Here is a 13,910-nt window from a genome sequence, read left to right on the forward strand (position 1 = left end):
CATCCCCCCTCTGTAGCCTACACAGACTGTCGGGGCAAGTTGCTCTTGGTGAGCACATTACATGCGGCATGGCACACAAGGGGGTGGTGTGGCCAGGCCCGTGCCCGGCCGCCCTTGCCTCCCAGTGCTGATGCTTACACGCCGCACCAGGCACTCAGTTTAAGGCTGTTGGCTGGGAGAAGGAATCGAAATAGGGTCACTGGTTTTGTAGCACAGTGCGCTTACCACTGCAAGACCGCTCTCCATAAACACAATTGAAAAAAAGATCCCCCGTATAGCCTTAACAACTGTAGGGGCAAGCGCCGTTAGCGAGCACCTATAAAGGCAGGCATGGCAAACGAGCGGGTGGATGGCCAACACCACGTCCGGCCGCCTTTGTCTCCCTAGTGGCGATGTTTACACATCGCACCAGGTACTCATTTGAGGCTGAGTCGACCTAGGAGAGGCCCAGGATCAGTTCAGATAATCATCACCGGTATTGGCCGTGAGCGGGAATCGAACCCGGGTCGCCAGGTTCGTAGCGCAGAGCGCTAACCGCTACACTACCGTTCCCCACAAAAAACACGCACGTACACACACACACACGACGTTGTGTACATAGCGCATGCCGCTCAGCTCACGTAACGGATCAGCAACACGTCACGCAAAATAAACACAAGCAACAAACATGAGCACGTAAACAATAAAAACATTCACATGAACAAGGTGATGCCAAGTACCCAGCACACTCTGCCAAGCTCACAGAAGATGACAAGAACAACACTGGGCACCACCTTCCACAACCGCCACTATCACCTGCGTTGTTGTTGGAGTCATGCAGCAGTTCTGTCAGCGTGTCCATAACGAGCCACGCCAGCTCCCTTTGATCCTCCGAAGCGGCAGTGGCAGTACCAGCGGCTGTTCCATCATAACCACCACCACTACCACCGACGCCGCCGGGGGCTTGCTGCGAGGGATCCTTGAGCAGTGCGGCGTAGCGGTGCAGGCAGGTGACCAGCGCCTCCAGGATTCCGACATCGCGAAATACCTCGCGGAAAGTCTCGGGGTGTCGCGCCAGCAGCCGTGCCAGCGAGCGCACGGCCGCCACGCTGCAGCCCAGCGACTCGCCGGCCTTCAGCAGGATGCTGACGCCGATGAGCTCTTTGCAGGGCACGTAGTCCAAGGTGAAGACCACGGACTCGAGCAGCTGGAAGAAGCGCTCTTGTACGCGTGCCGGCTTCGCATGCAGCCGCTCCACGAACTGCGGCAGCGGCCGCTGGGACTCGAGGATGAAGAAGTTGGCCGGGTCGGAGGTGAAGAGGTTGGATGTCGCGTCTAGGATGGTGCCGCACAGGTGGGTCGTGTGGGCCTTGATGAAGGCCGACTGCAGCACGCCGAACGCCTGTAGGTTGCGCACGCTCATGCCTGCCAGGGCGATGCCGGGTGGGGCGGGGTGACAGTGTGCTTATTAAACGGGAACGTGGAGATTTGTGCCTTTCTGAGTTATGGTTACGTGCTGTTGAAGAGTAATGCCGGCGACTGAGAGAGGTATTAATTTGCAATAATGTGAAAATTCAGGGGAACAGGAGAACACGTTCAGGATGAAAATTAATAGAAAGGTCTGGATGAGTGGGAGAGTGGGCGAGTGATTGGGTTAGTGAGTGAGTGGGAGCGTGCATATAAATAACAACACACAAAGGTGTGCTCCCAAACAGCAGCAAGCCACAACTCCCATAATGCCTTGAATGCATGTTATGTGATCACTGCATTATAAGTAGAAAGCTCTCAGCCTTATCCAGACCACCAATTCAGGTGATGGATGTGTGGCCGTATTTTCGTTAAGACAACCGGACTCAGCGTTGGGATGAATGCCTGATTAATAATTATAATTAAAATGTATAATGCGCATTCTATGCTCGGATCCCAATGCGCAATGTATGAATAGCAAGAAACAAAAATAAACTAGTGCAACTGACCAAACGAAAGAGGGAAGGCCAGTTTAGAGATGGGTTTTCAAAGCAGACTTATATATATATATCTACAGACTCTGATTACCTGATTTCAAGTGGCAAAGTGTTCCATAGCTTGGGTGCCATGCTATGAAAAGCCCGATCACCAAAAGATCGCAAACTAGACCTGGGAGTGCTGAGCAGTTGGAAATCAGAAGATCTTAAGAATCTTTATGGAAGATATAAATGTATTTTCTGCAAGTAACGTAAGGTGAGCCCTTTTAAAGCCGTATAGATGAATAGCAGTATCTTAAAATCCACTCGGAATATGACTGGTTAGGCAATGAAAAGATAAGAGGACTGGTGTAATGTGTTAACGTAACGGTGCATGTACAAGTACTCTAGCAGCTGCATTCTGAACAGGCTAGAGTCTGCCTAGTACTTTGCTCAGAATCCCAACCGAAAAGGTGTTGCAGTAGTCGAGTCGGGACAACACAAAAGCATGGAAGAGTTTCTCCAAGTCAGCAGGTGACAGGAAGCGATGCATTCTGGCAATATTTCTAAATTGGAAAAAGGAAATTTTAACCACCTGAGATATATGTGCCTCAAAGGATAATAACCGGTCAGAACTGAACACCAAGGTGTCTGACCTCCCGTGTGGGACTGACATCGTGACCATCAATCAACAAACCAATTTTAGAAAGATGCAGAGAGGAGCCGATGAATATGGCTTCGGTCTTGTCGGCATTTAGTAGCAAAAAGTTTTGGACGCAACCATGAATTCACTACTGTTAGTGATGCAGATAGCGCAGAAGATGCTGTTGCATCGTCTGGTTTTAACCGGATATAAATTTGAGTATCATCTGCATAGCAATGGTAGGATAAGCCAAGATGTCGGAGCAGAATACCCAATGGTGCCATGTCGATGCTAAAATGTGATGGGCCAAGCACAGATCCCTGCGAAAGAAGAGAGAATCGGTCTAATTGGTGACTTGAAGCCATCCTTTGTGACAAAGTAATTGGCCATTAGGCAAACGCTTACGGGGACCTCCATGGTGGAGAGGAAAGCGCTCTTCATGTGTGGCTTCCCAGAGGCATTGGGCAGCAATGAGCATTGAAGACAACCGTACTGACGAGTCCTGATGAGGACAAAGCCAGTCTAGAATTGTCTGATGGCAATTTTAACAACAGAATCAGAATCGGCAAAAACAATGGCGACACGGACGAGAGGCCGGAAGGAGGAGGGTGGAGAGAGAAGGGAGGGGGGAGGTGGGGGATGGAGGGGGGAAGGAGGAGGGGAGAAGGGGGCAGGAGGAAGAGGGAGGAGCACCTTTGCCGAGCGGTTGCGGCACGGTGAAGCCCGGCAGGAGGTACGGCACGCCGCTCGTCAGGCTGCTAGATGGACGCAGCTCGGCCGCTCCGCACGTGGACAGCGAGGCCACCAGCAGCACGAGGTTGCGCAGCCCGTCCCGTGCACCCTCCTCCTCCGCCTGCTCCAGCCTGCGCGGGCACCAGCCAAACCGCATCACACGACTCTTACGCCGTGGGCCACCGGGGTGGGTGTGGGCGGGTGATCGGTGGATGAGTAGGTGGGCGGGTGGATGGGAGAGTGGCTTTGGGTGGGTGGGTGATCAGGTGGGTGATCAGGTGGGTGGGACAGCTACAAACCCAAAACATTTCAGTTGTGAGAAAATTGTGCTCCCACAGTAGAAAACCCGAAGGAGGGGGCACGCCAGCCGTGCCGAGTTGCCGTTACCTAACGCCGCCGCCGTGCTGCAAGCAGCCATATGACTCGACAGCAGCTGCAGTGGAAATGGAGGCGTGTTCCAGAAGTGACTCGTGATTGTCCGTCGTGTTTTCCTTTGTTTTATAATCGTACATATATACTTTTAACACAGAATATAAATAACGTTACATTCTGGAAATACAAATAACGGGGACGTTGTTGAGAAAATTGAAAAAACGGAACACGCCACACACCTGCTTTGGGCCCCGGTATTCAAAGACACAATTTACATTGATGGATATCTGGATAATAAAGTTAAGTATGAACAGGTGACTGAACGAATGTATTAATGAATGCATGGACAGACATACAGATGAATAGGGTAGGCGAATTAAAGCATGCATGGGTGAACGGGCGAGCGTGCACAGGTAGGGGGGACAGACGGACGACGGCGTGCATTGGCGCCGTGCCTGAGCATGAAGTCACAGAGGAACTGGTAGCCCTGGCAGCAGCGGAAGTCGTCGAGGAGGCTGTGCGACACCTCGCTCGAGTCCTTGAGGAAGCACAGGAGGCTCACAAGGATCTCGAGCAGCTCCGCCAGGCTCAGCTCGCTCGACTGACGCATCGTCTGCAGGCAGAGCCCCACGCACTCCTTGTCTGCACACGGAGAGGACGGGGGGAGGGGGGAGCAGCGTGTTTCACAAGCGCCTCGTACCGAGGACAGAACACTTGCAAGGTTCTCACTAAACCAAAACACCCCCACGGTTATCACTCATCAGAAACACTCGCACGGTTATCACTCAACGAAAACACTCGCACGGTTCTGACTCATCCAAAACACTCGCACGGTTCTGACTCATCAGAAACATTGACGTGCTTGTAACTCATTCTTTGCTCGTGCCCCAAACACCTGGGGGATCCCTTCGCTTCATTAACGTCCCTGCTTCCTCTCCCGGCTCAATCACAACCTGATGCTGAGCTCTCGATTCTTTGCGATAACTTCCCTTGCAGATGCATTTGACATCATACACCCTTGTCTGGCTGCATACGAGTGCAATAATCACCCTACATTCGAGCCAATTTTTGTGCGTGGAAAATCATTGCATATTGATTATGTTTGTGCACTGTTTTCTATTTTTCCTGTCATGCAGTTGTTTTTGCCACAAATTCAATACCGTTGCATACTCTTTGGTTCTTTCGGTAAAGTCACGTAGGTGAAAATAAAAAGAATAAAATAATAATAAAATAATAGAAATACTATAAAATAAAAGTAACTAAATTAAATCACAACGTTTCTGAAGCAACACAAGCTTCTGTCATCAGGTAGGGCAGCCACAGCAAGAAATAATTTTAATTTAGTTATTTTCATTAAAATTTTATTGTATTTTTTTTTAACCTACGTAACTTTACCGAAAGAACCAAAGAGTATGGATCCTTGCAGTCACGAAAACTTCAAATCTAGAATCAACACCGTTGCTTTTGCCATGATTAATATTTGCTCCATTGTTGTATTTTACGTTATATTTGCTTTCGTAATTTTGGTGACGCAGATCACATTTTCAAATGACTCATCCTGGTCACTTGCGTTCTCGCCCGATCACACTAAATACACTTGAACTTTGAACTGGAACACTCCTGTACACAGTTCACTCATGCCGTGGATCGATAAACATTGTTTGCACAAAAACATATTTTACTTGCGCCCTGGTTTATGCGCTGCTCCTCACTCATCGAGGGTGAGTGACCCAGCGCCCACGTGACTGCAAGTATGTCGGCAAGTCACCGCTTACTTCGAGAAGCGGCACAATAACAGACATAGCAGCATTCTCCATCTTCACCCCGATTCCACGCGGCTAAATACACACGAGTTTCGTGTCACCGTGTTAGTGTTTTAGCTCGTTCACCTCTCCCACCAGATAGTCAAGAGTTAACAGATTAGTTGGGGAATCAAACCTATAGCCAGTAGAGTCATCAATAGAGTAATCGTTCACTTGGGTAATCGGAGCCCTTAGATTTTTGTACGACCACTGTGTGGATTCGAACCGAAGTTCTCTGCGTTGCTGGCTCAGCGTCTCTTCGAAAGTTAAAGCCAGAGTGAGTCACAGCTCACATGCACACAGAGGCATTTGTTCTCATCTCCTGATTGACAGTCTGGAACAAGTGGTGGAAATTCCCCATTCCTATCGTGGGGGTGTGAGTTTAGGCCAAGGACATTTACTGTTGACTTCCCCATGAAGTGGTACTCATTTTACTGACTGTAGAGAGATGATGGCCAAGTCAACGATTGTCTTCCGTTTGCGAGCCACTTGCTCCAAGCCCGAGCCAGCTGGCCATTATGAGGCCTTGCAGACAGCGTTATAAATACCAGCCCTGTACTCAATACCCTGCACATCAGCATTGTTCCACACGGGCTCACCGCTCCAGACCTGGCCATTATCAACTGGTCGGTGATTTAGAGATGAGAGCGCCGATCTGGCACCGATTACAATCGGTCAAGTAAGCGATTACTCAATAATGCTCGGATGACAGGCCGGCAGGGGGGAGCAGCGCCGGCGACCGCGCACCGTGCAGGTACTTGAGCACGTTGGTGCTGAGGCCGTGTCGCGCCAGCGTGAGCAGCGCCTCGGCGGCGCTCTGCCGCCACGCCAGGTTGTGTGCCGGGCACCACGACGTGAGCGCCGTGAACACCAGCTGCAGGTCGTCCTTCTGCGCCAACTCCTCGGCCGGGGACACGAAGCGACACAGCCGCACCAGGATCTGCGCAGCACAAACACAAACAAATTGCTGTTAAGTCTTAATAGTCTCTTGGGGCAAGCGCTGCTAGCAAGCGCCTATAAAGGCCAACACGACGCACGAGATGGTGTTGCGTTCATCACCACACCCAGCGGCCTTCGTCTCCGCAGTGCTGATGATTACATGCCGCACTAGGCACTCATTGAAGGCAGAATCCAACTAGGGGAGGCCCAGGACCGGTTCGGATATTCGTCACTGATGTTGGCTGTGAGCAGGTTTCGAACTTGGGTCACTGGGTTCTTAGGGTAGTGCGCTAACAACTAAACTACCCTCTGCTGACAACGTAGACCCACAGCAGCTGACACCACCTGTTTGTGCAAGGTGGTCACCCATCCAAGCACTGTCCAGGATCAACTCTGCTTCACTTCCGAGATCCAATGAAATCTGGTGCATTCCGGGAGATTTTGTGCTAGGCATCTCAAAAGAGAGAAAGAGAGAACAATTTAGTAAACCATAGACGAGCAGGAAGCCATCCAGAAACGGCACCAACAATTGTCCAAAAACTGTGGCCCTCTAATGATTGAGACGATTGGCCAATTCCACTCCTGAGCTTTTACGAACAAAGTCATCCTTTGCTTACGACAAGCATGATAATCGCCCACTCCCTTCGTGTGGTACGTCTCACCTGCCCGAACACCTTCTGCAGCGCCGCGCGGCGCTCGAAGCACGACACGTCGGTCTGGTTCGCCAAGCCCGGCGCCGGCACCGGCGCCCCTGCCCCCGCCGGAGTGGCGGCAGCGGTGGCGACGGGGGGTGCGGCCGTGCCCCCCGCCGCTGTGGCCCGGCTGGGCCCCCCAGGGGGGGGCAGGTCAAAGAAGAGGTAGAGGCACTTGACAAGCGTGGACGGCAGCGACATGGTGGTCATGCAGTCGACGGTTTTCTGCGAGGAGAGGCGGAGGCACGGCCCGTCAGGCTGTTACCACTGAGACCGTGGTATCTGTATACGATCATCGTTGTCGACATCATTGTCAGGCATGGTCATTCCACTGCTGGATGGACTCCCCAAGCCACTGGCACCACCTCTCACTATCCACCTCATCTCCACCTCAACGATTATCATCACCCTCACCACCACCAAAATCATCATCACCACGATCATCACGATCACCGCCACCATCATGACCATTGCCACCATCATCACCATTACAACAATCACTATCACACTCACCATCACATCATCATCACAATAATCACCACTGCCACCACCCTCACGGCCGTCACCTGTCCCGAGGCTGCGAGTAGCTTGAGGGTCTTGAGCAGCATCCACCCGCGGCTGCTCTCCTCACTCTGGTGAATCTCCAGAAACTGGGCGATGGCGCAGCTCGCTGCCTCTGTGAGACCCACAGGGCGCCATGCGTCACTCTCGCGCTCTCAACCACGGTCGCTTCCCTTCCTTTCCCCTCCCCCCCCCGGGTGAACAATTGTTGTGAGAGTGATTTGTTTTGATAATGCGCTCTGTGCGCCGGGTTATCAGAGCGCTTTATATGTATGTATGTTGAAACTCCTTTCGCACCGTACGTAGCCAAGCGTGATAATCGGAGATGTGTAGGAAGGACCACAAACTAAACACAAAAAGCAGTTCTAAAGAAATACGTTTTCAACGTAGCTTTAAAAGTGCATAGCTCTAGTGGTTTCCTACAGAAGAGCATTCCAGATGGTGGCAGAAGTGCATCTAAAAGCGCGTGATGCAGCGACCATCTTTGTTCGATGGCCAGCCAAATTCCCGCTGCGAGGATGACCTGAGTTTGCATGAAGGTTTATGCTCCTTGACGAGATCAGCGAGGTATTGTGGTTCATTTGTGGCAAGCACTTTGTCTGTAATGATAAGTGACTTACATCGCATCTCATCTCAACACATTCCAAAGGGCACCCCCTGCCCCGCCCCCCGGCACAAGAATACTCAGCGCTTGACAAGCGGACATCAATCTGCAGGTAGTGGGCGATGGTGCTGTGTTTCACAATTGAAAAATTTGTAGGTAAATTTACGAATTTGATCAATTTGAACCATGACGTCAGCGCAAAATGGCCTACTCTTAGAATTGACATCAAGGGATCCTTAACGTCAATCGTGAAGCATAAGGTGGGTATTGTTATCGTTAAAACCACAGTAAAAATCAGTTTCGGCTGTCGGAATCGAACCACAAACCTCTGCAATACGCGGTGAATGGACTACTACTGGGCCATGCCACAGCCCAGCTACCCGAGTTTGATTTCCGATGGCGACTAACATCGTTGGCGAAAGATATCTCATCCGGCCCAAGGCTGCTCGCTCTCAACATCCCACAATGGCCAGCGTGGTGAACTATGGCCAAAGAATCCCCATGACACACACGGTATGGGGAGGCCTTCACCCAGCCGTGGATTGAGAAAGGGCTGTAAACATTAGCACCTGCGCCACTGTTGGAGGGTGCTAGGCCCTCCCCGGACGGGTAGAGCAAGTGGATTGGACGACCGCAACGGAACGGAGCATCAAAGAAAGCGTCGTGTACATAATCAGGAATGAGGAGATGTGACGTTGGAACACGTGTGCAGGATGCAGAAGGATAGGATAAGCGACTAGGAAGTTCACAATGGAGCATGGAAACAAAGTGGTGTAGGTGTCACGGCACTCCGCAGTCCATCGCCCACCACGCCGGCATCTCAAAAGCGGAGACCAGCGACACAAGCGTGCGACACGGCACCTGTAATTAAGCCTCTAATCTATTTGCGACGGAGGCAATACAGCTCGTGCGCGAGATGAGCAGCAACCCGGCAGAATTACAGCGCAGGCAACCCCTCATTACAGCAGCCACTGCCATTAGCAGCACGACCACCACTACCATTACTGTGCTGTCTACACACAAACAGAGGCAGAGGCAACACATCATTAAGGCACGCAGTCCGCTTCACTTACTATTCCAAAAATATCCATCCAAGCTTCCTTGTACTTCAACAAACGAACAAGGTTTATCCTTAAAATAACATTACAATGCAATTATAAAGGTTAATACCTAGAAAATATGACTTTTTTGTTCCTGTGATGTCATGCCATTTGTACGCATGTATGTTGAACTTCATCCACAATGTACATAGCCAACCGTGCTAATTGGAGGCGTGGGGTAAGGACAACAAACTAAACAAAAAAATCAGTTCAGGTGACAATTATTCCTAGTTCCTGGATCTTGTCCTGAAGATGCTAGGCCTAGTTTCAAGAAAAACGTCGCAATTTATTTGCTGCTAATTTGGTCGTGAGAATTGTTCTTCAACTCACGAGCGTGAGCGGAAACAATAACACTGTGTAACAATTTTGTTTTTGTTCCTGGGTAGTAAGTGTTATTTCCTAATTGCTTATGTCTCAAAGGTACAGAAAATGGCTATTATTCCCCACAAACGTTTGTGACCAGGACAGTGATATTTTGAAATGTACCTATTTTACAGAACATTTCAGATAGATTCAGTGCCGAGTAAACTTGGAGTAACTTCTCGAACATTCTCGAACTTTCCAGTAATATAAATAGTCGTATAAATACACGGGTCTTAAGCCCACCAGTTCAGTTTAGTTCCAGCTGCCTAAGTGGATACATATCTGATTTTTCTGAGATGGCATCAAGAGGCTGCAAGCATCCGGCAGAGGCATTTTGCTATGTCTGCGGCCAATTTATCAAGACAAGAGCGAAAAAGTACTCGGTGGAAGCATCTGCTAAGATGTGTGAGGCCTACAAGGCATATTTCGGCGTGCCTGTCACAGATCAAGACAAATCCTGGGCACCTCATTTCACCTCGGAATTTGTTAAAAAAAATAATTGCCAAAGTTTTCAATTTTAAAATGTTATTGAAAAAATATATCACATATGAAAATTATTGCGAGAATATCTTACACATTACTATTCATGGGTGATATTAATGTATTTTTGAAGGATGGTACAGAGGAGAAAAGACAGCCATGAAGTTCGCTATCCAAAAAATATGGCGGGAACCCACTGACCACTAAAGCAACTGCTACTTCTGCATGGTGGACCCTTCTAAACATCGGACTGGCAAGAATGCACCTGCTATCACGTATCCGGACCTTCCTACATCCATCACCCCGGTGCCACACTGCCATGAGCTCCCCGTACGAACTCCTCCGGAGAGAGAGCAGCCGTCTTTAGAAGAGAGCAGCAAGTCAGAGAGCGAAGAAGACGTTGTAGATCCAGATGACAATTTCAGAGGTGGAGCTGAGGAGAGAAACCCATACTATCCCAATCAAAAAGACATCAAGGACTTGATCAGAGATCTTGGTCTCACCAAGTCCAATGCCGAGCTTTTGACGTCTCGGCTCAAGCCGTGGAACTTGTTGGATGAAAGTGTGCAAGTCGCAGATCAGAGGAAGCATCACCAACCTTTATGCAGCTTCTTCACCCGTCAAGATGGGCTCTGCTTCTGCAACAATGTGACCAGTCTGTTCGAGGCAATCGGATTCGCCTGTAACCAGAATGAGTGGCGCCTCTTCATTGACAGCTCATCCAGGAGCCTCAAAGCCGTGCTGCTCCCTAATGGTAACAAGTACCCGTCTCTTCCCCTAGCTCACTCTGTGCACCTCAAAGAGGATTACAACGGCATCAAAACCTTGCTGGACGCCTTGAAGTATGATGAGTACGGCTGGGAGGTCATCGGAGACTTCAAAATAGTGGTATTCCTGATGGGTCTCCAAGGCGGTTTTACCAAGTTTCCCTGCCTTTGGGATAGCCGGGACACCAAGGCGCACTACCACAGGTGGGACTGGCCGCAGCGGACCGAGTTCTCTGTGGGGAGGAACAACGTCAAGTGGGAGCCACTGGTGGACCGGACATCAAATTGGGGTTTATGAAACAATGTCAGAGCTGTAGATAAGGAGTCAGCAGCCTTCAAGTACCTTCAATACTTCTTCCCTAAGCTGTCTGAGGCAAAGGTCAAAGACGGTGTCTTCGTCGGACCACAGATAAAGAAGATCCTGGAGTGCAATGAATTCCCCAAGAAGCTCACTAGGAAGGAGAAAGTGGCTTGGAACAGTATTGTCGCAGTGGTTCGTGGCTTCCTGGGCAATCACAAGGTCGAAATCTATGTGGAGCTGGTTGAGACTCTGGTGAAGAACTATGGCACATTGGGCTGTAGGATGTCCCTCAAAGTACATATCCTTGATGCTCATCTTGATAAATTCAAGGAGAACTTGGGAGCGTACTCAGAGGAGCAAGGCGAGCACTTCCGCCAGGATATACTGGACTTTGAACGCCGCTACCAAGGACAGTATAACGAGAACATGATGGGAGACTACATTTTGGGGCCGATTCGTAAAAGTGATTCACAGTATCATCGTAAATCTCGAAAAACTACTCACTTCTAAATCTTTTGTAGTAATTTCTGTATTACTTTAGTATAAATACATGTTAATTTTGATTCATGTAGTTTTTTTCTGACTTTATGTGAACGAAAAGACACAAATTCGCCTGTTTTCTCATTGAAAATAGGTAAATTTCAAAATATCACTGTCATGGTCACAGAGGCAAAGTTTGTGGGGAATAATAGCCATTTTCTATAGTTTTTAGGCATAAGCAATTAAGAAATAACACTACCCAGGAACACAAATTATGTTATAAGTATTGGCACTTCATTGAATGCTGGCACACCACCTGCCTAATTGATTTGTTTGGCAGTGTCAAGCGTTGTTTAATCGTTAGACCTCTGAACACGTTTGCCTATTCAGCAATCAGATACAACTTTAGCGTGCGTGCATGCAGGCGTGCAACCCTTTCATCAATCCTCTGCTGGATGAGGACCTTCCCAAGTCGTGCATGGGATTGTGGGGGCTATTTGAACAAATTTCACCACGCTGGCCAGTGCCAGTTGTTGAAGGAGAGAATCATGGATAGACTGGTCCCTGCCATGGGAATGTGGAATTCCCACTTTAGACACAGAAGCGCAAACTTAATCAAGCGCCACCTTTGTTTGCTCATATGTGGACGTAGTGCAGTGGTAACCGCTCATGTCTCACAGCAACAAGGGCCGGGGTTCGAAATCCTCACTCGGGCACCTTTCCGTGTGGCAAAGTTACACTCTCCCCCCAATCTGCATGTGTTTCCTCTGGGTTCTCTGGTTTCCTCCCACAGCTAAAAACACGCACACATACGCATCGCAACCCCCCTGCCCGACTGCAAAATCGTAGGACCATCCTGAAAAAGAGTCATGAGACTGGGTGAGACTTTCCTATGTAAACAAGCAGTAGTAGGAGCAATAATAATGGTGGAGCAAAGAGAGAGAGAGATATCAGAATCAGAATTTTATTTTTTCCCGTCGAAATCCAGCGGCACGGGCCTCACCAGTGGACTTGTTGGAGGCTCGCCTGCGGATCTCGGTCACCATGAGCCGAGACACCTGCGTGGCGAACTGCAGCAGGTCGGAGAAGCGCTCGGCCATCGAGGTGGGAGGAGCCTCGCCAAACACCTGCTCTCGCCGAGGAGACGCGTCCCGCCACGGCTCACCCCGTGCGCCCTCTCGCCGCTACGTCTATTGAATTCTGTGCACGTTGCAAATTCTACGGCGACTTTGGGACGCAATTTTTTGCAAGAATGATGCTGAATACAAATAAGATGCTGTGATAATAATTATGATTATCAGGGACAGCCGAGGAATATGACATTACAAAAGCAATTCTGGAGTCACACTTAAATGCCCTGTCAAGAGTGTTCTTCACATGAGAATAAAAATGAAACGTATAGCCCCTCAGAGCTAGAAGAATATAAATTAGATGCAAATCTAGCATTTAATGTGATGGGATATTGTGCACCCATCATACAGACAGCAACCCAAGTTCTATCCAATGCCGGCTCAAATGTCCCTAACATGGCCATTATGAATCCAGTGGAACAGACACGGACACTCAGCCCCATTGTTCATAATCTCGCATCTCAGCGGTGCACATCCAACATTTCAGACCCGGTTATTATGAACCTTCTGCCTCGGCGCGGCCTACCTTGTTGAAGAGCGGCAGCATCATGTAGAGCTTCTCCTCCTGCTCCTTCTGAGTGACGGGCCGGGAGGTTGTAGTCATCTCGAGGAAGAGGCGGCGCAGGTGCATGAGGCCCAGCGCATTGTCCTGCGACGACGCCGATGGCGGATGCTCCTCCGGCCTCTGCCGCGTCATCATCCTCTTTACCACGTTCATGGTGAGGGTAGCGGGGCCGGTGGCCAGCCACTGGGCGACACGCATGCACACACACACATGGGAGTGAGCATCTGACAGACTTTAGCACTGCTTTTTGTGTTTCTATCATGGGACCTCCTTTGCCAGTACCAAAATATGCGAATAGGTTTACTCATTTTTTATCGCAAATAAACAGGTGTTAAGATGTTAAAACACCAAACTGAAACCTTTTACAAGGAATCATGTCTGCATTAACCACAATACTTGTGGTCAGAATGCATACAAAAAACATACTCTTTGAAGCTGATTGGTCCACACCAAAGAC

At 49.5% G+C, this 13,910-nt stretch overlaps 1 protein-coding gene across 2 annotated transcripts in view; it reads right to left on the reverse strand.

Annotated features, from left to right (window-relative positions):
* Positions 1 to 13,910, reverse strand: part of WDFY3 (WD repeat and FYVE domain containing 3) — an 80,897-nt gene that overhangs the window by 50,655 nt on the left and 16,332 nt on the right. For both annotated transcript variants that reach the window (XM_061571392.1, XM_061571393.1), the window contains 8 exons: positions 13,415 to 13,636; positions 12,762 to 12,885; positions 7,669 to 7,778; positions 7,073 to 7,327; positions 6,219 to 6,411; positions 4,125 to 4,311; positions 3,259 to 3,428; positions 796 to 1,404 (listed from right to left, as the gene is read on the reverse strand). In XM_061571392.1, the coding sequence (XP_061427376.1) occupies positions 796 to 1,404; positions 3,259 to 3,428; positions 4,125 to 4,311; positions 6,219 to 6,411; positions 7,073 to 7,327; positions 7,669 to 7,778; positions 12,762 to 12,885; positions 13,415 to 13,606 (1,840 nt within the window). In that variant the 5' untranslated portion in view covers positions 13,607 to 13,636. The remainder of the gene's footprint in view (positions 1 to 795; positions 1,405 to 3,258; positions 3,429 to 4,124; positions 4,312 to 6,218; positions 6,412 to 7,072; positions 7,328 to 7,668; positions 7,779 to 12,761; positions 12,886 to 13,414; positions 13,637 to 13,910) is intronic.

The sequence above is a fragment of the Lethenteron reissneri genome, chromosome 47 (assembly GCF_015708825.2).
Source record: "Lethenteron reissneri isolate LAM-NWPU_2019-01 chromosome 47, ASM1570882v1, whole genome shotgun sequence".
NCBI classification, from domain to species: Eukaryota; Metazoa; Chordata; class Hyperoartia; order Petromyzontiformes; family Petromyzontidae; genus Lethenteron; species Lethenteron reissneri.